General features: G+C 41.3%; 1 protein-coding gene across 5 annotated transcripts in view; it reads right to left on the minus strand.

Moving 5' to 3' along the window:
* Positions 1-25,587, minus strand: part of TMCC1 (transmembrane and coiled-coil domain family 1) — a 207,871-nt gene that overhangs the window by 152,194 nt on the left and 30,090 nt on the right. For 3 of the 5 annotated variants that reach the window (XM_075130289.1, XM_048857205.2, XM_075130291.1), the window contains 2 exons: positions 12,778-12,835; positions 8,962-9,664 (listed from right to left, as the gene is read on the minus strand). In XM_075130289.1, the coding sequence (XP_074986390.1) occupies positions 8,962-9,507 (546 nt within the window). In that variant the 5' untranslated portion in view covers positions 9,508-9,664; positions 12,778-12,835. The remainder of the gene's footprint in view (positions 1-8,961; positions 9,665-12,777; positions 12,836-25,587) is intronic. The other 2 variants (XM_048857207.2, XM_048857212.2) reach the window with 1 other exon arrangement.

Genomic DNA, 25,587 nt, shown 5'->3' on the forward strand with positions numbered 1-25,587 from the left:
GTTATTACAGAATCTCTGGAAAAAAACAGGAAGCACCACTCCTCTTCCAAAATGAAAAAGGTAATGATCTGAAAACTGGAAGAAAATATCTAAGATGGGGAATCCAGAGAGGGTATGTCCGTTGGCAGAGTAAGTGATTTTTTTCAAACCAAGCACACGAAGGATCTGGGCAAGAAAAAACCCAAACTGAACACTTCCACCTGCAAAAAACCCTAAGCAGTATTGTACAACTCTGATACAAACAAGTCTTCCACATATCTGATGGAAACAGAAGAGCTACACGTCAGATATTCTATTGTAAGCAACAAATAAATAAGTGTTGTCCCGTGACCACTGTAAGTGGGTGAGAGCCCAGCTGAGGAGAAAAGATCGAAAACCAGGAAAAAAAATGTTTTGACTGAAATTCCCGTTTATTATGTAATTGCATCAGTATTAAATCACAGGCCCCATATGGCAGCTTCACTTGCTATTTGCATGCAATTATCTCTTGAAGAAAGTAGTACATAGCAGTGACAATGTAAGTTACAATCTTTCCTCAGACGCTGCCATTCAACTGCCATCAGTATCAGGAAAATGAAACACTGTTAGTGTTATTTCTAGGATTAATAATACTTTTTAAAATTATTTAAGAGCTTAGGCCATAAAGGGCTAACATGGTCAGTTAAACAAAACCACAGAAGCTTGCTGAGTACTTTTTACCTGAAACTCTCAATCTGAAATTTGCTACTGATTTCTTTTTAAAATAAAGCTTTTAAATAAAGATAGCCCAATAGCTTCACCTTTTGTGTTCCAGAACTCCTACTAGCTTTTATTTGGATTGCAATTATTTTAAAAGATTCAAAGTACACTCGATTGACATAGGCTGGAATAGGACCCAGGAGTCTCAACTCTGAGCCCCCGATCTGATTAACCACTGCCCTCCACTTGTTATAAAAGAACCACTTATGTCTCCTTAAGTTTCCTATGCACTCCACACAAAGTAAACCATGATTCCAGATGCAATGCTTTTACAGTCTCAAGTGAGACTAGACAGAGGGTTACAAAAACTAAAGGTTAAAAATATGAATTGCACATAAAAATCAGACATGCAGAATTTAAAGACAGGCTTTACAAATTTATTGGGTTCACTATTTTTAGCTTTATTTCAATTCTATCTTACTTTTTCTCCATTAAATACACTTTTCACCCCTTCCCTGTGCTATCATTTGAAATTACATTGTACTAATTCTGCATATAAATTGTAGCAAGAAGTGAGCGCGCCAAATTTTGGCAATACAAATCATGCATGACTCTTGCAGAAAAATCCCTCTAAATGGCCACAGAGGAGCAGACAATGCTGAATTAATTTTTCAAAAGAGCAAAACACCACATTTTGAAATGCTGATTTGACTAATGGGCTGAATGATGGTATTGTGGTTGTACTGAATCATAAAGCAATGAACTCTGCTAGTACACATGTATCAATGACTTGAAATGTACATGTAGGGGTTTTTTTAAATGTACTACACATTTATACTGTAACATTAGCTAAATATTGCAGCTTTAAGTAATTTTTAACATTTCAGACTGCATGCTTAATCTATGGAACCGATTACAATAAAATTCTTGTTTCAGGCAGAACCGATAGGCCTACATCATTTCTGCAAACACAGCCCTTTATGCAAATCCCAGGCAAGTTGCTCACTTGTTAGTTCTGTAGCAAACTTTTTTGCTTTTCATTTAGAAATTCCAACCAATAGGGCAACATTTCTTCTTTACTTCCAATGGAACAGAAGCTATTTACCTCCCCCCCCCCCATCATGCAGATTAGTTTTAAGGGCGGATCTTATGTCTAGTAAGACCTCTGAGTAAAATTATTCAGATTTCATAGCATTACTGGAATAGACATTGTAGAGCCCTGTGGGATACAGAGATCACCTTCAACCCTGCCTTTGTGAGGCATTTTAAACTCAGGATTAAGGCAGCATGAAGCACCTGCATACCTCTTCCAACCTCCACTGCCTAACAGTCTGTAACACAGCATTGGTCTCTGCTCTAGGGAAGCAAGTGGGGCTTCTCACCTGTAACATGTAAAATTTGTCTAGAGAAGAGAAGGAGCTGCTCCTCCTAGAGCTCTTTCCCTACCTATTTTATTCCTGTGGACGAGTTTACTGTTCATTAAAAGAGCCGCATGCAGTGCCAGAAACTGCACAGGCAGGTACCACGGCATCTTCTGCCAATGAATCACAGTCCTGACCCACAGCAACTTTAATTCAAGGTCCCATTCTTAGTCATAGAAAATTAGGTCAAATGGTGGATTTGTTTTATAATGTGGATAATCATCCACCAATAAATCAAATGGGATCAGTAAATTCATTCTCACTTGTGACCCTAATAGTATTTGAAAACAACTTCAGAGAAAGATTAAACGACAGGGGAGGGACAAAGGGAGTTGCCCATCATCTAAATACTAATGACTTCCCTCTCTTGGTTTTTACACTGTGTCCTCACCACAGTGGTATTTAAGTATTTAAAATACTGTAGGTACTCTACACAAAGGTGACTTTACTTTCTGCCTCTCTCCCCTGTACAGAGGACGACTGATTAGAGCATTTCATTCCTTTTATTCTTCTGCCCAGGTCTTCTCTCCTGCATAGTAAGAGTAGACAGAAGCATATACATGTCTCACTGATGTTCTGCAGCTACTGGAAGAACTTCAACATGTGACATGCCAGGCCCTCATGATAGGCACTGGGGACTGTCACTGAAAATCAAACACTCTGTAGGGCAGGGTGTCTGCTTTCCTAAAGAGAATGGTCACTAAACACACACAGTATTAAAAAAAAAAATCAAAACCTAATGACATTGCCAGTTATTGCCATTTTAGAATTACCTCTTAGTTAAGGTTATGGTAAATTGATGAGAGTAACTAGAACTGAAGTTCTTATTAATGACCTGTCTTTCACTAAAAGACATCACTGTAGATTTGCAGCAGCCTTTGAAACCACAGGGTTTGCTGCCTTCTGCAGAGTTTTGTTAGTGTAGAAGTAATTTTTGGCAGGGAAAGCGAAGGAACGTGCTTTTGTAGTGGGATAAGACTTCAGTTCAAAAACTGTTTATATTTTGCATGAGGACTCTGATGGACATTTATATAAAATGAAAATTACCACATATCCTGTTGTCATGGTTACAGGGCAAACCTGCACCTTAGACCCCTTTTACTCTCTCAAGCACACCTCGGAGGTGACAGAACCGGCTTCCTGCACCTCACTCTGGGTGCAACCATGCTATGCAATGACTCTCAGACAACCTCTGGGCTGCAGCCCCCCATTTCCCAACCATGTTAACGCAACTGGGCCAGCTCTGTTTTGGCACCTCTCGTCATTATAGGTAGCTATGACCAGCAAGGTGGTTAATGGAACTCCAACACAGCTTATTCAAACAAAGTATTATTTATTTACTCACCCAATAGTACAAAGCATGCAGATCAAGGGTAAAAAAAATAAACATCTACATGCATATTTCCCTTCATATAACCGTTAATCTTTCCTGCGTTTCACCTAGACTACTTACGTCCACTGCAGGAACTGTGTGCAATAGAAACCTCTCATAGATAGCTCTATACAGTGGGATCTGTTTGACCCAGGTCACAGCAAAAAAGCTTTCCAACAAGTGGGGGGAAGATATAAAAGAGGGACAGTGACAACATGAGGCGTCCTCACTCTCTCTACGACACCATACCTGAGGAACAAAGACTGAACTGTGAGAAGTGATGGTCCCAGGCTAAGATCTTTAGCCTGTGTAAGAAAACCTGAGAAAGCCAAGGCAACTTGTGCCTTAAGAATCTGCCAGCCTGTTTATCACTCAGGGTGAGAATCTGTTAATTTGTATACTACCTATGTAGTGTGTTAAACTCAGTCTGCAGTTTTTGTTTATTTACTAAGGTAAACTGCTTTGTTCTGTTTGTTATCCCTTTAACCACTTAACATTCACCTTTTGTAGTTGTTAAACATATTTCTTGTTAATAATAAAACCCAGTTTATGTAATTTCTAACTGGGGGGCAAGACATCATGCACATCTCTCTTCACGTTGAGAAGAGGGTGGATTTTTATTAGCTTGAGCTGTGCAGATTTTTCTATACAGTGCAAGACCGTATTATTTTCGGTTTATCTCCCAAAAGTGGTATGCACATAAGTGCTGGGAGAGGCCTCTCACACAGAGCTGACTTCAGTCTGACTGCAGTGGGGTGTGTCCCTGTGTGTGTGTGTGCTGCAAGAGGCTGGAGAGTCTAATTCAGCAAAGCAGGGAGAGGGAACCCTGGCTGGTTGAGCAAGAGAGGCTCAGTGAAATTCCAGTACATCAGGTGGCACCCCAGAAGGGGGCAGTCCAACCCGTCACAAATACCCTGTCCTAAAATGAGAAACTCAAGGCACACCAACTTGAATATTTTTTTAAACTAACTGATGTAAAAACAAATGCAGATTCTGATACATCACCTTTTATGAAGTTGTTTTTTTAAAGGTCTTTTTTAAAAAAAAACAAAAAAAAGTGCGTTTTTTCTGCTCCCCAGATCATTTGAACTGCCTTTCCAGCAGATGAGAAGCTGACTATACAAGCAAAACAGTGAAACTGACTAAAAGGCTGGCAAATGCACAAAGTGAACTGAAAAAAATAAGAATTTTTTCCCTACTAATTTCTCAGCTGTAGTCCTCTTACACATTACTTATAATTTTACTGGGTACAACATGTGACTTTCAACCTGCTATGCCTCTAACAGAGAATGGAGTCTGTGAGCCACATTCTGCCACCCTTATTCACAGAGTAGCATCCTGCTCCACAAATATTCCCAATAAAGTAAGGGTGGCAAAACACAGACCTGTAACATGAGTCCAGAAGAACATTGCAGTAGTCTTAACTTGCTAAACCTCTTGAGTACAATTGGTATTGCCCAATAGTAGTTTTTTTCAGTGGGGTTTGCTGCAATAGTTCACTTGTCACCAAGCAGTTCCATGTTTTTTTCATAATGTACAGTAGCAGTGACAAATTTTTGCTACCCCTGGGGAACTGCAAAATCTACACTCCTCATGGTTCATACTGCACAGTAACAATGTCATTGTCTGTTCTGCCTCTCTCTGCTACAAGCAGCCCATGCCTACCAAAATACCCAGCACAACACCTGACTTGATTCTTATATTGATTCCTCACTCTAAACTAGTGCATGGAATGCCTGTATTTCATGATAATGTTAATCTTCTAACGGAGCAATCTGCAGAGACAGAGATTAACATTCCAGCATAATCATAGTGACTTCAAAAAGGAGAGTGAATGTTAGGTAGATGACAACCCAGCAGCAAAAATCTCATCAAAATGAGAGTTTCAGTCAGCAGGCTCAGTTAGCTGACAGTGTTAGTGGAAGTCAAGCAAATCACTATTTCAGACTGGGAAAAAAGAACCCTCAGTAAACCAGGTGGTTTTGGAAAGGGGCTCCCAGACTAGGGAGAAAACCATGACATAACTAACATTTAAAATATGCTAAAATACGCAATATCTTACTAGTCAAAAAGTATTTTGGATGATTAGCTTTTCAGGGCAAGGACAGTCTCTTACTATACATCTGTACAGCACCCAGAACAATGCGGTACTGATACTGATTGGAACCTTTGGGTGATACCAGAATACAAATAGGTAGGATACAGACCATGAACACTAGGTACTGATTCTAGCAGTAGTAGCAAAAAAAGTTAGCAGCTTACAGCACAGTTAGGGATCAAACAAATCATATATAGAATCAATATCCAGTGACCCTGGTCTGTATCCTATTATGTATTAGGTACAAACACCGAGCAAGGAAAGTTTCAGCCCAAATGCCCTACCTATAATAGAAGCACATAAGTTGTCTAAACCATTGTCTTAAACAGTGAAAAACAGCACTTTCATGTTCTTATAACATGGTTGGTCTAAATCTTACCATACATTTTGAAACAATTTTACCTTTAGGCTGAAAGTTAAACTCCGACAATCTGGCATTATGAAAAAATATGCCAAATATGCCATGCTTCTGGAACAAATTAAAATGTTCCAACTGTCTGTGGCAAATGTTTTGAGAGGTGGTATTTTCCCAAAAAGATCTTATTTGCTGGTGAGCTAAGTCTGCTTATTTAAAAAAAAAAAACCCACACGATTCTTGTAGGCACCACTCAAATCCAAAAATTGCCCCTCCTTCCTGCCCTTCCCCCCAAAATAGTGGTTAGGAAGATCAGCCAAATGGAATGGGAAGAGGAACCCCATTCTCCTTAAGTCAGGAGGAACACTAACTGGAGGGAGGTAGGAGGGGTGGAAGACAGAGGGGGCAAGAGAAGGGCCACCTCTTCTGGTGAAAGAGCCATCTTACGTGGCAGGCACTATTCAATATGTGGTGCCTTTAAGTAGGAAGAGCAGCCACCAATGTTGCCTTTCTATTGTCAAAGGTAATATGTACCAAGGCGGCCCAGGTACACATACTGTACCTTGTCAAGCTACAAGCATTTCAATGCTTTTACAATACAATATGGTATACAGTACCACAAAAACAAAATGACAAGTTTTATCATTTCCAGTGAAAACATCAATCACATTCATTTCCCAGCAAGTATGCTCTAAGGCACAAGTAATGTCTCCTGCAGATAAATAAGTTTAAAACCATGGTAATTTAAGTTCAGCTCCAGTGATAGGCTGTCAGTCATCTTAATCGTTAAACTACAAACAGTGTTACTATAGTTTTTGGCTTTGGGTAATTAGGTCCTTATGAGCTCTCATGTCTATTACCTCCCACTAAAGTCTCACAAAATATGAGCCATGAGCCTTCTCTCAACAAAAAAGGAGCCACCACAAACTAATTTAAAACCAGTGAAAGGTGCTATCTTTGGTAGAGTTCAAGTATGAAGTCAGTACTCTTTAAGGATGTGCATTCCACATTACTATTTATTGCTATTCGACTAAACTCTGTCATGAAATTAAAGCCACAAACAGATACCGCTCCAGGAACTGAAGCAGTCTGCCTATCTTAGGTGGAATCTTTATTCTATTGATATGTCTGCCTTAGAATAAAATTGTAATTAATGCTAATACTTTAATTACTGCCTATATATGAACAGAATTCTCATCATGCACTAATTTTTGGCTAAATACCAGGGAAAGCGTAGACAGCGAGACATCAGACTGTGGAATAGTCCAAGGAAAGTAGCTGCACTTTTGTCATTTGGAACATTTAAAAGTAAACTAATAAGTCAACAATTCAAAACCTGTGATGTCTGGTAGCAATTGACAACTGCCACCATAGAACAGTCAGATGTAAGCAGTGACCACTGCCCAAAATGTCACACACACACAACTGGTACCAATTACTACCATTCTTGGAAGTCTCAAGGGAGAACCCATGGACTACCTTCCCACTTCTCAGGTGGCCCCTCCAAAACAAGGTTTAGTCTCATCAATGGAGCAGTGTGAGGAAACTTTCAACCAATACTGCTGTATCCATTCTGTAATTTAAGAACCTCAGTCTCCACTACTATTAATTTTTGAGAGGTTTTGTATTTACTAAAATGGCTTCAAGAGCTTAAAGAAATCCAATTCTCCATCTGGTTAATTATAGTCGTTTATACTAAATCAAATTAGACTTGGAAATCAGTTTTGTGTACTTGAAAATACTGTCCTAATTAGAGTATTTGTTTCATCTTTGACAAAGCATGATGAAAAATGTAGTAATGAAGTGGCAGGTATTCCTTATATCTTTAACAATAAACTCTAATTCCAAGATCTTGTCCCTAACGCATGGATTTATTAGGGTCCTAATCCCTCAAAAGCTATACTTTATAAAAATTATAAAATTTTTATCAACATTGTACAAACATGAAATCCAACAGTGCATCAGCTCTGCATCTGATTTGTTCTGAGCTAGATTCTTATAAGTTATTTTAATAAAGAACATAAAAACCAGAATATATTTACCAGAACAGCATGTTCTTTCATTATCACATTTATTCTCCTGTGAATAAAAAGTATGCCCTCTTACAATACTTATCTGGACATATGAAGGCTTTTTATAAATAGTACCACATATATTCCGGGCAATAGCCTTGGTTAAATCAGAAGGCTAATTTTTCAAATGGAGGAAGTTTAACAGGCAGAGATGAATCTTTGTTTTCCTCAGTCAGCACTTTTAAATGTACCAAGTAAATCGATGTAGAATAGAAGAAAAAAAAGTGCAAGACAGACTTTTCTCAACCTTACCCCCATCAATCCACTAACTGAAATAGCTTTGCAACCACATGTTGGAACAGATACCACTAGACAGAGACTACATCACTTGTGAACACTTTCTCACATAGATTAGGTAAACTAAGACACTATTAATATAATTCAGCTTCCTGGCTGCTCTAAACAGGATCAATCAGTTTACATGGCAGCGTGAAAACATCTTAAATATAGTCCCACACTGAGTTCACTAAAAACCCAGGTTTTGGGATAGTTTCTCAACATCCAGAGTCTACTTGGATGGATCCATAGTTCCATTCACACAAACTAAACTGTCAATTTTTCTGTAATATAAAGAAGGCCAAAGAGTTACCCAACTTACTAAATAAAGATTTGCTGTAGCAGTCTAGAATGACAGACGCTAACAAGAGGTAGAACTAGAACAGCTGTTGCTGTCACCACCATTACTTCTTTGATTATGGAACACAACATGACCAATATAATGCACTAAGTGTAGCTCTCCAGTTCTGGAGAACAAATGCACATAAAATAAGTCACACATCATTTGAGAAAAAAAGACGTAATGTTGGAATCTTTTCAAGCTCCTTGCTCCACTGGTGAAGATGCTATTTTACATAGTAGCTCTAGTCTATGGCAAGAGAAAAACTTGCTTTAAAAGAGAATTCAAACGGTTTAACAAAACCTAGAAGTAGACTGATAATAAATAAAGATCGGTCTGGGTAACTTACCCGCTCCGCTGCTGTGGCCTCCTCACCAGCTACACAAACAGAAGTCATCTCCAGCACAGACAGGTTAATAGGAGTATCAGTGGTGGAGGAAGACCTGGGCCGGCCTGAATGCATATCTTGGGAAGATTTCCTGTTGATCTGTGGGCTTCCCTTTGGGGCATCCGACTTGCCTCGCCTGCTATGGAGGCTTGTCCCTCTCTTCATCTTAGGTGGCACTCTGATCTGCTGAAGCACTCGATTCAGAGCTGTGGGGTGGGTGGAGACACCATCAATTTCAGTACAGGTGCTTTGGCTTTCCAAATCCATTTCGGGCTCCATATCGGCCTGAGTTTGTTGCACATCATGTGGAGACACTGAAGACCTCCTGCGCTGGTGCTGGAAAAGCTGCTTCAAGCCTTGGCCAATCACATTAATGTTCTCCAAAGCATTATGAGTAATTTTGGACAACTTTTGCTCAGATTCGTGTTGTTTTTTGGTATCTTGATCTTGGGATTTGCCTCCAGGATCAGGGTCATCATAGATCTGTTCACTGCCAGAAGGCTCCATTAGATGACACCCAACACGTTTATTTGACAATTCATAAACACAGATGTCCCCTGTCTTTATGTATTTTTTTAAATGCCAAGATTGTCAGCCAATTAGGTGTGCAATTGCTTCAAGAGCGACTACACATGCAGCTGTGCCACGGAGGTCTCATGCTTATCTAATGTTAAACAAAAGAGCCAATATTACACATCCATGCAGAAACTAGCAGGTTAAAAAAATCAATACAGAAAACATGCTGTTAAAGTCTCTCTCTTTTGTTCAAGCATCCTTCAGCCATTATATTAGAATCATGTATGCTGTCTGCAGAACAGAGAGGCTATGAAAGGACTGCTCATTCTTTATCAATGAGAAAATGTCCAGGACAGGAGGTGAAGCTGGGGAAAGTGAGAAAAAAGTTAAAAATGCTTCTCATGAAAAACAGGGAATGCATGCAATAGAGCCCAGAACAGTACCTGATAGAACTTGAGTCACTGGGATTCAATATTCATAGTTACATAAGTTATGTCATAATAGATTAATCGCCACTGCAAGATTAATTGTCTGATCAATGATCTGATCTTCAAATGTAATAGCTGTTCTAACACCTATCATATTTTAGATATACTGGAAAACAGAGTAATGAGTCCACAGCTCATTACCAACCACAGCTGTTTATTTCCAATCAAATACACCATGGAATGGCTCATTACTACTAGTATCCATCAAGGCTACAGGTAACTGGATGCTAAAGCTTGCCTTCAAGTGGGGACAGGGAAGCTACTTAGGCGTAACTGGTATAATTTGGTCTATAAAAGTATCTGAGCAAACAAAAAATGCCTTTCTAAAAGCAGATTACTAAGTAACTAGACAGACAGAGGCAGCAGCACAGACATTTCTAGCTCAGCCATTTGAGAAGAGAAAGTGTTCAGCTTCTCCCAGCAAGTCTCAACCCCACCTCCCCCCTTGCTTCAGATGGGAGTTGCCCACACAACACTGACTGCAGTTGAGTGCTAAGATGGTAACACACTGCAGGAGGAATGCAGCAAGGGGATGAGGAAGGGAGCACAGAGGATCTTTTAATATTAAAAGCAGAATATTTAATGGGGGCTGGGGTGAGTGTGGGAAGGTTCACATTACTGCCATAGTTAATGAGATCACATACACAGAAATTGGAGGTTGTTTTCTTGTGGGAGAAGATTTTGATTGTGCTTCTATAAATATATACATCAAATCACAGAAGTCCGCTCTCAATCTTGGCAGGAGACAGCATGAAAAAACCATGATCTTATTAAAATGCAACCTATGTTTAGGATTTATTAGAACATTCATTTTAATCTTAACATAGCTGGATTGAGAAGGGATTATGATCCAAGATCTCCCTCAGTTTTGTGCACCTTAGACATAACACAATGGGTTAAACTGACATTCCAAGGAAAATTATAGCAGGCAGCACAGCAAGACCAACCAAATGAGCTGCATCAAACTCCTCCTCTTGGATGCCTTAGCAGATGGAGGCAAAATAAAGTACAATATTTAACAGGAAACATACTTTCTTGTGTTGTACTTTTCACCTGAAGATTTCAAAGCATATTGAAAGCATTAAGCCTCAAAAACTTTGGGAGTAAGTGTATAACCGCATTTTAGACTGAATGGCAGACTGAGGCACAGAAAGGTTAATGACTTGACCACATTCATACAGTAATTCAGTGGCAGAGCTAGTAAAATCTAGGAGCTCCAACTCCCAATGGCTTTGTTTGAACTGCTTAAGAAAACCCTTCTCAAGTGACCTGTGTCTTTATGACTAAGGCTACGATTATGTCACAGAGGTCGCAGAAGTCACAGAATCCATGACTTCCAGTGACCTCCATGACATTGGGCGCCCTCCACGGCTGACCAGCCGCCGTGTAGTATGAAAAACTGCTATCTGACTGAATTTGCTACATAGGGTGTACTGAGCATGCTCACACGAACTCAGCATGCTCAGTAACCTCTGCTGAAGCCAGCAGCGGGCGACCCCTGCAGGAGCCCAGCCACCGCAAGGGGACCCTCCTGCAGCTGGCCCAGTCCAAATCTACATCTCTATTCAGGCTGAATTTTGGAAGAAAAGGCAAAACTAGAAAACATTTTCCATTTCATTCAACATGCAAAATGGTTCAGTTAACAAATCCCAGTGGTTAACAAGAGAGCCCCCAAAACTGTGTGGCATACTAAACGTATAACTTGACATATGATCCATACCTCCATATTTACTTTAAGAATTCCCAAAATATTCATTATTCAGGCAGTCCTTGTTGAACAAAGATGGCCAACTTATTCGCTAAATAATATCTGTATCATCTTCTGCCATGGCACATTTAATAGCTTACTGCTGGTAGCTTTGTTGATCAGTTAAAACACCCGTAACTAGAGGTACATGAATTATTTGGTGAAAATCACTTACCTGACCAACGTAGCCCTTTTTCTGTTTACAAACTAACCACAAATAGATGATTTTAATCTTTTTATATTTGAAAATAGTTTGACAGAGTTTGATGAATAAAGCTTGTTTGCACACAGTCTGTTTGCAAACTGGTCACTAAGTATTCTCTATGTGCATTTATGACTGGATTACTAAAATGCCTTGACTTGTTCCTGGTTCCTTAGTGGCAAACATAAGGAAGTCCCTTTTTCTGTTTGAAAGTTACCTGCCTAACTTTGTATTTTTGTTTAATGAACCTACTGTTGGGCAAAAAGTCCTTTTCAAAATAGTTAAGACATGCATTTGTTCTTACAACTATTTACTTGTGGCTAGCCTTCACTTTCCCGGAACAAATAAAAACTTGCTCTCCCAAACACACACAAATGAAAGACTGTGAATACCAGCACGGTTAATCACTGCATTTTATTTGACTGAACATTCACAAGTGTTGTTTGGTGTGATCACCTTTAGATAACATCTATTTTGTAGATCTTGTCTTAAGTACCTCAAATTTTTCACCTAACAACCTTCACATTGTCCTTTTGGGAGGAAATTAAATACAAACCCTTTCAGTATCTCTCTCAAAAGTCTGCAAATCTGGTTAATTAGAGAAGAAAGATGGCAACACATCAAATTAATTTTGTAATAAATCCATATATGCTGTCAAAGACTTGACTGAGCACTTTACAACACCTTCCTTATTACATCTCAAAATGCATTCAAATATTCCTTCAATCGGACAGTTATTTCATAATAGCTTTGCGAAGTAAAGCTGCTCAAATTGAGCAGTTGGCAAAAATAGCTCAGAAGTGTAAAAAACATTTGATACTTGCCTCCATCACTTGTCCTTATGCATGGCTGACTGGTAGGATCCCCTCCATTGAATAGAAGCTGCAAAAGAAATTGGACATGACGTCTAGCTCTTAGAAGAGATAAATGTATATATTTGGAAAGAATGATATAAAATGAGCATGTTCTAAAACTAAATTTAAAAGACAGATTAAGTGCACCAGGAATAGGCTGAGCTTTCTAAAACTGTTTCAAAGTAGCCCAAGAGAGATAATTAGAACTGAAGTTTAAACTAAGTCTTACAAGATTAATTGTGAAGTTCCTGTGAAGGACTGTTCTCTATTTCTCAGAATTTATGGTCTTTGGTATGTATGTGTACACAGCATAGCTAGATTTCAAGCTAGAGTCTGCAAGAACAGACTGGTGTGCAGCCATTTTTCTTTCCCTTCTATTTATTTTTAAAATGTTCTGGATACAAGTTAACCAGCTTTGCTCAGTGTTTATTTTGGGCTCCCCTGCCATTTGAAATAAGACCACTTTTCAGCTCATTTATCTATTAAGCTTCTGTGCCTGTCACTTTGTCTGAACTGATATTTTGTTAAGTCCAATGACAATGCTTTGCCATGAATCACAACAGATATCTTCAAGTCCACTACGGCAACTGTGTTGCCCTCCCCCCACACATTTTCCAGTGATGGAAGCACATAAACTGACAAAAGACAAAAGCAGCAGCGCTTTACCGTGGGGAGTGGAATAGCTCCCAGCGCTGGTGCATGGTCTACACTGCCACTTTACAGCGCTGAAACTTGTAGCACTGGGGGGTGGGGGGTGGGTTGTTTTTCCACACCCTAAGTGAGAAAGTTGCAGCACTGTAAAGTGGCAGTTTAGACAAAGCCTAAACTATGAAGCTTGAGCCCTCTTTACAAAGACTTGCTAATGGAGCCTTGAATGGCAGCTCTAAAATGGAATGGGTGCAAGAGATTTTAAAAGATTTTGGGTCCAGACTTAGTGGAACTTGCTGCATCTCAAGCAGCCAATACTGCCTTGTTTTCCTTTCAGAAAGAAAGGATAGTATATTTTCTAACATCTGAACAATTCAAAAAGTACACTGATAATCTGTTTACCATTTTCAGGTGAAAGAGAATGACAAGCCTAATGTGAGGATGTATGTTTGCTACCAAAACAGCATTGAAAAGAGGACTGGGTGGCTCAGAGAACTGGTAGTGCTTTTCTGAGCAGATTTTCAAGAGAGCTCAGATTCTATCTAGACCCCTACATGAAGCATCCAGGTTTTCAAAAGTGATCAGCATACACCAAGTCCTTTGAGAACAAGGGTGCTAGTATCCCTGTGAGGTGGAGAATGGATAATTCAGTCTCTATGGCCCATTCAATCCTTGGCCTCTTTTCCAAGACTACCAAAGAGGTTTATCATTGGGGAAATTTTTTGTATATGGTTACTTGTCCATTAGGAACCTGACAAAAAAAATAAAACTAAAAAAATAAACTAATCTAACTAACCATCACTCGACAATTCATGTAGGTCACCAAAGAGCTTTAGGATTATTAAAAATATGTAGTAACTACCCATCTGGGCTACATTTTAACTAGTGACCTAGAGATGAACAAGAGTGGCTGGATGTACTTTGAAAATCTGGCCACTTTACTTTGGGATCTAAATCAAACCGGAGGTCTTTTGAAAATCTGTCCCTTCATTCCTAGGTCACTAGTTCAAATCAAACCGTGATCAGTAACTACCAAAGGCTGTTACTAATCCTAAAACTCTTTGGAGATGTATGTGAATTGAATGTGGTGCCCTCAGTCAGACTGCTAATGGGAAGGAGATTCATACGAAGGATCCCAACAAAAAGCCTCTTTTTGGCAGTCTTGGCAAAGAGGTTAAGGATTAAATGACCTTCAGAGTGAATTGTCGTCTCACCTGTCCTGGAAGGGCTACAGATGTGCCATGACAGTGTGGGGGAACTAGCACCTCTGCTACCTATGCTATACCTATTCTGCAGCTAAAGACTTCAATACTCAGTGCCCTCCACTATGCACTTTTCCATAAGCGTTATAATTAGAGGGGAAAAATATGCAAGCTCTACGAATACATTAGCACTAAGTGGAAGGCTGCAAAGACAGACAGCACTTGTAGTAAAATTGGGGGTACTCCACTGATTTATCACACCTCAGATTCACATTGCTATCGAGGCAATTAAGAAAAGAATCACCAGGATCACTGAAGTAGGATGACAGAAAATGGAAAAAAAACCCAAAAAACACATTATGAGAACAAATATGAACAATTCAAAAGTAAAACGGTTCAGGGAAAACATCTTGACTTAAAAGGATTTACACTGGCATAAAACCAGTGTTACACAGTAAAGAATTAGGCCCCCAGTTTGATGTGGTTCTAATATACATTCTTGCCATTGGATTTTTCAGTTACTAGTTGTCTTACACTTAATCATAATCATAGAATATCAGGGTTGGAAGGGACCTCAGGAGGTCATCCAGTCCAACCCCCTGCTCAAAGCAGAACCAATCCCCAACTAAATCACCCAGCTAGGGCTTTGTCAAGCCTGACCTTAAAAACCTCTAAGGAAGGAGATTCCACCACCTCACTAGGTAATCCATTCCAGTGCTTCACCACCCTCCTACTGAAAAAGGTTTTCCTAATAGCTAATCTAAACCTTCCCCACTGCAACTTGAGACCATTACTCCTTGTTCTGTCATCTGGTACCACTGATAACAGTCTAGATCCATCCTCCTTGGAACCCCCTTTCAGGTAGTTGAAAGCAGCTATCAAATCCCCCCTCATTCTTCTCTTCTGCAGACTAAACAATCCCAGTTCCCTCAGCCTCTCCTCATAACTCATGTGCTCCAGCCCCCTAATCATTTTTGTAGCCCTCCACGGCCCAAAACTGGACACAGGACTCCAGATGAGGCCTCACCAATGCCGAATAGAGGGGAATGATCATGTCATAAGTAGGCAATGCCCCTACTTATACAGCCCAAAATGCCGTGAGCCTTCTTGGCAAGAAGGACACACTGTTGACTCATATCCAGCTTCTCGTCCACTGTAACCCCTAGGTCCTTTTCTGCAGAACTTATGCCAAGCCACTCGGTCCCTAGTCTGTAGCAATGCACGGGATTCTTCCGTCCTAAGTGCATGATTCTACACTTGTCCTTGTTGAACCTCAGATTTCTTTTGGCCCAATCCTCTAATTTGTCTAGGGCCTTCTGTATCCAATCCCTACCCTCCAGCATATCTACGACTTCTCCCAGTTTAGTGTCATCTGCAAACTTGCTAAGGGTGCAATCCACGCCATCCTCCAGATCATTAATGAAGATATTGAACAAAACCGGCCCGAGGACCGACCCTTGGGGCATTCCGCTTGATACCGGCTGTCAACTAGACATGGAGCTATTGATCACAACCTGTTGAGCCCAATGATCTAGCCAGCTTTCTATCCACCTTATATAGTCCATTCATCCGGCCCATACTCCTTTAACTTGCTTTAATGTTTTGCCTGCAGTAGAGTACATTTCTTCAGAGAAAGATTCACTGATTCTTTAGATAAAAAAGGTCAGTATGTTCACCTAACATGGCTACCCAGCCTTCCCTGAATCTTAGCTGAAGAACTTGAACTGCAAATAACTATTTTTCTTTTTAAATGTAGTTTCCTGACTGAAAAAATAAAACTAATGTAATTTTGTAAATCTGATGTGCATGAAAGTAGAGTAATGTCTATGCTTCCCACACCGTTCTGACCAATAAAAATTAATCATGACCTGCTATTCAAATATATGGTCTTTCTTAAATATTTTTCGTGTACGCCTTTTAACTTCAAATTATTTTTTTGTACTGAAGTTCAACTTCCATTAAGTTTTTAAAAAAAGTCAAACCATAACTTATAAGAACTGTCCAGTTTTTGCCAATTAAAACTTTGGACAGCTATGCTAAGGCATTATAGAACTCAGTGGGTAGACAGAACCTTAGGATTCTGCACATCCTTCACATCATAGAATCCACTTTCCACAGGTTCTAAAGACTGATTTGGAGATTTATATTGTGACAGTTGCTCGCCTTTTCCCCTTCTTGACTCTGGTAAGGATAAGTCATATTTCCTAGTTTCCATTAGAAACCATAAATTTTCTCCTGCATGCATTTTCCATGAACAAAAACCTCCACAGGGACTGGTTTAATAAAAAGCTTCAGCTTGTAGATGGTTTCTTTCATGAGAAGTAGTCAAAATCTCAGCCTATTGGGGGGGGGGGGGCACAAATGGAGATGCCCTGTCCCATTTCAATCTGATCAGATGCATATCAGAGGCAATTTTTTCTTTCTGTAACAGATCAAATATTACTGGTGATGATTGTTCCAAAACACAACGTGTTGCTGCAGAGAGGAAGAGTTACATTCCATTCCCTCCATTCTTTGCTCACTTTGCTTTTAAGAGAGTGTTCAGTGACATCACTACATCAAAAGTCAGACAGATTTCTGAGATCTAAATTCGCAAAATATTTTGCAGAGATCAAATTTCTTGGTCCAACAAATTTTGATTTAGTTGTTAGATTGCTGCATTGAGGGTTAAGTTTTACTCCCAATATATTTCTCCTTTCTCACAAATATAAACACTTGCAAGTAAAAGCTGAAAAACAGCTTAAGGTGATTCCAAATAACTCAACAGCTTAAGAGCAAGACCACTATAGAACTACAGGATAAAGAGGAGAGATAATTTCCTTTATTTTCAACATGAAAAAATAAAAAATTCTGCCTTATTTTTGCAGAATATTTTGTAGTGTCACATATGTTGCAAATGCTAGGTATTATTAGGGCCCTCAACAGTGTAATAGCCAAGCTCAATTAGCCAAGACACTATTGTTATTTTTGCTTCTAACAGGTTATAAAATATTCACTCTAAATCAGCAGATCCTACTGCAAACTGCTAGATTTGGGCAGCAATTTTATGCAGTTACTTATCCAGTCTCCTGGCTGGAGATAGTGCACTTTAGTTGCTCCCAGGGAGGGAAAATATTAGGAAATGAAAGAAAGGATAAGAAAAAGCCCAGTCTATTTCCAAAAAGCTAGCCCAAAAGGGATTCTGTACCAAAGCATAAAGCTTAATAAGTGAGGCTGGAAAGGCAGTATGAAGGCATAGACACGTACGGTAAAGTACAGTATTATAGGAACACTGGTAAACAGCTTCAGTTGATAAGAGGGATTAAGACAAAAGGGTTCACTGTTTAACAGAATCAAGCAGCAAACTAATATAGGAGGCATAACTGTGGGTGTGTACAAAACTGGTAATCCTTTCAGAAAGAGGATTTGGGAGAAACCAAAACAGGTGTAATGTTCTAAAGAGCTGTGGTTTGGAGAACTCTCAGAGGAAGTTGGCAATGGGCATAACTGTGAGTGAATTGACCTGTGTGAACAAATAAATAGTGAAATGACTACATATCTGGCAAAACAGGTGTATTTGGTCACAGTGCTACAACAGAAGAATTTGAAGGCAGCCAGATTGGAGAGTTACATTAAATGGGAAAAGGGTCAGGGGGAGGATTATAAAAATATTATTACCTATGTATGAAGAACGTGGGACAGTTAATGGGAGAGAGGTAAAAGGGGAAAAGTCAGTAAGAAATATATTGAGCAGAGGACACACAGGTTCTAGGACACGTACCACCCCTCATGTAGATTAATGAAAGATAAGACTTGCTGCAAGTCTAGTGTTTAAATTACCAAAGTGAGACACACAGGAGAAGCAGGGACCCAAAAGCAGTCTGGGTTGCACAAACTTTTGTCACAACACCTGAGATTAGTTTACTCAGAATGAGAGAAACAAAGGGAGTGCTGCCAAAATGGATTAAGGATTAAATGAAAGGAACAGAGGCAGAAAGCCTTAGTAAACTCGAACCACTGCAGATGTGAGAGGTAACAAACTGGCTGCAGCATAAGTAATGTGTGCCCCACCTTCTTTTAGGTACCATATTGAAAATTCAGAAGTGGGTAAAAATCTCAGGAGTGGCTACATCTCATGAAATAGAAAGGGTAGGCCAGTATGCACCAAGGAATCAAGAGAACTAATCCACAGTGGCTTGGTTAGAGAGCTCATACCATTTAACGCTCAGGTGCCACCCCTTAAGTAGGGGCCCCAAAGCAGTCCCTCTCATCCTTCTCCCCCTACACCCAGCCCCACACACTTCCTTGACCCCCACCCCTTGCCTCTGCACCCGGACCTACACTCTTTCCCCCCTGCACCCATATCCAGACACTCCCTTCCTGCTGCCCCACAACCAGCTCCACATTTTTCCCCCACACCGAAGCTCTGAATTCTCCTCTCTGCACCCAGCGCCATGATCTCTGCACCCCAAACCCAGCCCAGGCTCTTACCCAGAGAGGCAGTCCATGAGCCTGAAGAGCGCCATCCCTTCTAGAGGTCAGGTAGTTCTGGAAGTACCAAACCCCACCCTCTTCCTGCTTCCCCAGAAAAACCAAATGCCCAGATTCAATTCTGCGATCCTCTTGGGGACTCGAGGTTCCTGATCCCCCCGCCCTCCACTTCTTCCCTGGGAGCTGGTGTTGCCTGGTGCCCACGGGTGCCAAAAGTACTGCAAAGGCGGGGACCAAGCAGGTGCATGGGGTTGCAACACTACTCAAAATTTGGTCCAGCTGCCCCTCCATTTTGAGAGAGGGGCAGCCAGTCCAAATATGACTAAGGGGCATAGCGACCTGGCACATGAAGGCTCAGCACCACTCAAATTTGGCCTGGCTGTCCCTCTGTCAGGATGGAGGAGCAACTGGGCTAAATTTCCAGCTCCAGTCAGGGGTTGGGAGGGCTGGGCCCCTCCCTCCCTTGTTGTATAGCTGATTCAATTCACTATCTTGCATCTTATTGCAAGCAGAAACCACAGCTTAAATGGGAACAGAGAAGAGAAAGCGGAGCAAAGGAATCTAAAGCCAAATAAAAATATTTTTCAGACCACCTCCACATTGTGAATGTAAAAAATATTGGAATACATGAAGAAATTAGTATTTAGCATGCCAGACTATTTTCCCATAATTTTCATCATAAATTGTTAAATTCTCTTAACTTATTCTTGAAATTATCCAAAATAGTAAGAAAACCAGGAAAGTGCTGCATATGAATTCGTAGAGCCCCTTCTCTCTCACTCACCACAAAAGAACTGTGTTACCGGCTATGTCTATACTGTACTACAGTGGTAAGTCGACCAAAGTTACGCAATTCCAACTCCAGCCCAACTTATTGCGACATTCTCCCGTTGACTTACTTTACTCTTCTCATTCCGGGTGGAGTACCGAGATCAAACGGAGAGCGCTCTGCCGTCGATTTAGCGGGTCTTCACTAGACCCGCTAAATCAATCCCCGGTACATCAACTGCCAGAGTGTCAATCCTACAATCTATGTAGTATAGACATAGCCGCAGATTTGGCAGGAACACTGCCTAGTTATTAGAGTAAGGGACAGAAGACTGGCTGAATCAATGATGCCAGACTCTTCCAAAGAGACCTGGGGTAAGTCAACCTCTGTACCTCAGTGTTTCCCATCTGTAAAATGAGAAAACAACTGTCTCCAAACAAGGGGAGGAGTGTTAAGGTTAAAGTTGTAGAGATACTTGAATAAAATATTCTGTAACCAAGCAAATATTTAGCATTTCCATTTAAACCAATATAAATATATACAAAGTCTTATCACTATGTTAATTATTCATACTTATGATGAGACAGTACTCAATTTTATAAATTAGCACGTAAACAATTATAAAAACCAAGGTAATCACAAAATATACTTTGTTAATTCAATATGTATTTTAAACTACATTAGAAGACTATAGTATAAAAGTAGTCTAGTTTATTGTGTGAAAGTATTGACGTCACAGGAATAGAAAATCTTACTACAGAACTGTGCTATTGAACTAACTGGGAGAGATTGCCATTTGTGTATATAAATTAGCAAAGTACATAATAACTAGGTTTTACTTAAGCCAAAAATAAAGTTACATTAAGTTTCAATGATGTGTTTAGCCCTGTAAAAATATAATGCAGACAATCCATGTTCTGGAATGCTCACAATCCTATGTTATACTCATGTGACTAGATTTCAAAATCTACTGAGACCTGTCCCTAATTTTCTTTGGACAAATCTGCTGAATGCTTATAGTTTTGGTAGGGCAATTCTTTAAGTCATTTGGAAGGGTATTAACCATCTTCATGCTTTTGTGGGGTGGGGAGGGGGAGGGAGAGAAGCCACCTCTCCTTAACCTTCCACCACCACCCCCATTAACAGATGGTATTTAGAAAGGCTCACCTGCAGAACATTTTATGCTTTGGTACACAGGAAATGTATTCATCAGCTCTATTCTTGTAACCATTAATTCTTCACATGCTTCTACTTTATATGGGGCAGCATGTTCAGAGACTCATCAAAAAGTGCCTCAGTGTAGCTAATTTTTCATCACCACCCTTACCCAATCCTAACACCTGCATAAGTATTTTCTGGCTATAACTTTAATAATAGTGCTGACCAATACATACCGCCCAAATAGCCATAAGGCCTAATAAGATCAAAGCTTGGGCTTGGAGTAACAAACTACTCGAGTAAAAGAGTACTAGCTACTGTGCAATCTCTTTTGCCATAATAGTTTAGGAGTGAAAGACACCTTACTGCTTGTACTATTTCAGAAATGTTTCAGAAACTATTTCATGCTGACGTTCTAGAATAAAAGGCTCTTTGTCCATACATAGCATCAAAGCCTCAAAACCATGGTTTCCCACACAAAGGTATCTTTGATTATGCTGCTAGTATAGAGGACAGCAATTCTATCATTAGGTTAGATGCGCACAGTACACCTTAAACACAAGTATCATCATCATAGCTAGTTCTCAGATAACATCTGTTCAATTGTGCAGCACCTGTCAAAAAAGCTTACAGAATGTTAGAAACCACTAGGAACGGGACAGATAATAAAACAGAAAATATGATAATGGCACTATATAAATCCATGGTACGTCCACACCTTGAATACTGCATACAATTCCAGTCCCCCCATGTGAAAATATATATGTTAGAATTGAAAAAAATACAGAGAAGAGCAACAAAGGCTTCTGTGGAGCCTGCAGGTTCAGGGCATGAAGAGGCTGGAAATCGCTTTCTCCCTGCCACTCAAGAGCTTAGCTGAGGGATGGAGAGTCTTCCCCATGCCAGCGCTGTGTGGGGCTTTGGCACATGCAGGGCTTGGCTCCTCCTGGCCAGCACCCTGGGCTGGAGGGTCTTGGGCTTTTCTGGGGCGCCAGCCCAGCCAGAGGCAGTGGGGGAAGGAAGGAGCCTGCCGGCCCGGGTGTTGATGAGCTGAGAGCTCTTACCAGGGGCTGGTTCTCCGCCCAGCACTGGGAGTGGGACATGCTCCGTGGGGGGGATGGATATGGAGGAACAGTGGGGCTGGGGGGGCAAAGGGGCAAAGCAGGGAGAGGGGGAGAATGTAAAGGGCCAATGCCAATGTGTGGCAGCAGAGGCAACATAACTACCCACCACCAGAAACAGGGCGGGGCCCCGCTGCCTGAGAGCCAGCACGCAGCAGGGGCTGCACCGGCAGACCTGCAGGGGGAATGGCTGGCCCAGTACATTGCATCTTTGCCCCACCACCAGGTTTGCACCCCACCCCCAGCCAATAGTTATCGGGGGGGAGAACAACAAAAATATGGGACAATTTGCCTGTTTTTAAGAAAAAGTCAGGACACCTGCAGGAGGGCTTAAGTATAGGACTGTCCCTTTAAAAACAGGACGTCTGGTCACCATAAATAGGTCTATAAAATCATGAGTGAAGAAAGTGTTATTTACCCCATCACATAACACAAGAACCAGGTGTAAACAAATGAAATTAATAGACAGCAGATTTAAAACAAACATAAGGAAGCACGTCTTCATGCAACACACAGTCAATCTGCGGAAGCTGTTGCCAGGGGATGTCGATAAGGTTAAACGTATAACTGGGTTCAAAGGAGAATTCGGTAAATTCATGGAGGATAGGTCCATCAGTGGCCAGGCTCTGGGTGTCCTTAAATCTCTGACTGCCAGAAGCTAGGACAGGACGAGATGGGATGGATCCCTTGATAATTGCCATGTTTTGTTCATTCCCTCTGAAGCATCCGGCACTGGTCATTGTCCGAAGGCAGCATGGGCTAGATGGACCATTGGTCTGATCAAGTATGGCCATAAATACCAGTGATCAAAGTTGTTTTTCTGATCACTGATCCAATGTCAGTGCATTGAAGATCTGACTGATCCCTAAAGTGCACTAAGGGTATGATTACATTTCAAGTTTGAGTTGTGATTCCCAGCTCAAGACAATGTACTTGCACTAAGCTCTCATTGGACTAGTGCACAAAAAATAGAATGTACCCACAGCAGTGCAAGCTGCAGGATGGGTTAGTTGCTCTGAGTATATGCCCATCTAAGACACAAGGCACGTATTTGGGGTGACTAGCCTATCCTGCCACTTGAGCTGTAGCAGCTACACTCAATCACAGCTAGCATGAGTATGTCTCCTTGAGCTTGGAATCACATCCCAGCTCAAAGCATAGACATACCCATATGTGCAGTTTTTGTACCCTGTTTCAGTAGAGAGACACATTTTAAAGGCCTGAACATATTGTTTTATTTATCCATTTAATGCCTACATGATTTTAGAGGTCACTATCTAGAGCATAGCTAGAAAGAGAAACCACGACTTCAGCCATTCTAGTAGCTATGCAGTGATACCAACTATTAATCACTAGCAATTAAAATATTGATGATGAAAAACTTGTCAAAATCAAAGTGGGGTGGGGGCGGGAAGCAAGATTAAAGTAAAAAGTATATTATTTCAAGGTATATACTTGTTGACTAGTCAGTACTAGTAAAAGATTTCAGGCATTCCAAGAGTATACAGCCTTTGCTTCTACACAAAGAGACTACATATTGCAGGGGTGGGCAAACTACGGCCCAGGGATTGCCCCCTGTGGTGCCGCAGGCCCCGCGCCACTCTCAGAAGTGGCTGGCACCATGTCCCTGCGGCCTGGGAGGGGGGACAGAGGGCTCCATGCATTGCCCTTGCCTCCAGGCACTGCCTCCCCCCCGCAGCTCCCATTGGCTGGGAATGGGGAACCGCGACCAATGGGAGCTTCGGGGGAGGTACCTGGAGGCGTGGCAAGGGCAACATGCAGAGCCCTGTGCTCCCTCCTCCCCCAGGGGCTGCATAGGGACATGGTGCCAGCCGCTTCTCGGAGGGGCATGGCGTGGGGCCAGGACAGGCAGGCAGCCCGCCCTAGCCCTGGTGCGCGCCGCTGCCACCCTGGAGCTGCTTTAGGTAAGTGGCGTTTGGCGGGAGCCCGAACCCCTCCTCCACCCCACACCTCAACCCCCTGCTGCACCTCACACCCCTCCTGCACCCCAACTCCCTGCCCTAAGCCCCCTGCTGCACCCTGTACCCCAACCCCTTTCTCTGAGCCCCTTCACACCCCACACTGCTCCTGCACCCAACCCCCTACCCTGAGCTCCCTCCCGCAGTCCGCACCCCTCCTGCACCCCAACCTCCTTCCCTGAGCCCCTTCATACAGCCCGCACCCCTCCTCTGCCCCAATCCCTTGTCCTGAGCCCATTCCTGCACACCACACCACACCCCCCACACGCTGCACTCCCTCCTGCACCCCAAACCCCTGCTCTGCATACAATTTCCCCACCCAGCGTGGCCCTCGGCCCAAAAAGTTTGCCCACCCGTGATATTGTATCTTGAGCAAGTTACTGGTTCCATCAGTTGAGCAGCTTTTTTTAAAGGACTGGTCCAGCCATAAAGGGTTTCCCTTAACCCCTGAAGAGTCAACATGGATCCCCTTATTAGCATCAAGAGCAGTACTGGAACTAAAGTTACCTTCACTTTTTAGCACCACTGGGATTTTTATGAAGATCCCTAAGTACAAATAAATTTAATCTTCCACATTTTACAAGACATAAGATGTGAACAAGCCCTTGTTAATACTGCAAACACTTTTGATGCATTCAGCGCATGTGCATTAGCCTTACAACTAGACAAGGAAAAAGTTCACTGGCGTGGCATGAACTCTATTTGCTCACTTTTTACCATCATAATTGAGTAGAAAATTACTGATTTTATATTTGTCCATCAGAAATATTTACCCAAAAGGAGTTTTGCAAGGCTGCAGTAGATTCACTTCCTCCTTATGGAACTGTACAGATTCAGCTACACACCTGGCACTGGACATTTGTAACATTCACACTATTTTGTGACTAGCTTTCAAAATATACCACATAACTTCCTCTCCTCTTTCCTCCCTCAAAATCAAAACAATGGTGACAGCCAAGCCAGTTACAGCACTTCCTTTCAAAAGTGGCTCTGTTCTTTGCTTCCCTGAGGCTATTTGTGTAGCTAAGCTTTTCATCAGAACTTTTGGTGCCAACTCTTTTGAAAATATAAATCAAATGAAAAAACCCAGCTCACAGGAAGATATTACAGACCATTCTGTTTAGAAAAAAGTCCACTATACAAGGTGTGGTCTAAGTTTAACTCTTTATTGCATAGGGCATCTGTCAGGAACATCTCTACAGACAAGAGTTGGTATGGTCTAGTAGTAGTTCCCAGTCAGAAAGGCAGGAGAGCTAAATTCTAATCTCAGCTCTGGCAAGGACTAATTCAGGCAACTCACTTGACTTCTGCAACTCAGTTTCCCCTTCTGGAAAACCGCAATACTTACCTACCTCTGTAAAAGCATTGTGAGATCTACAGGTGAGAAGTATTCCAAAAGTGCGAAAAACTTCCCCACAGAGCTAAAAATCACA

Source organism: Caretta caretta, chromosome 7 (assembly GCF_965140235.1).
Source record: "Caretta caretta isolate rCarCar2 chromosome 7, rCarCar1.hap1, whole genome shotgun sequence".
Classification (NCBI taxonomy): domain Eukaryota; kingdom Metazoa; phylum Chordata; order Testudines; family Cheloniidae; genus Caretta; species Caretta caretta.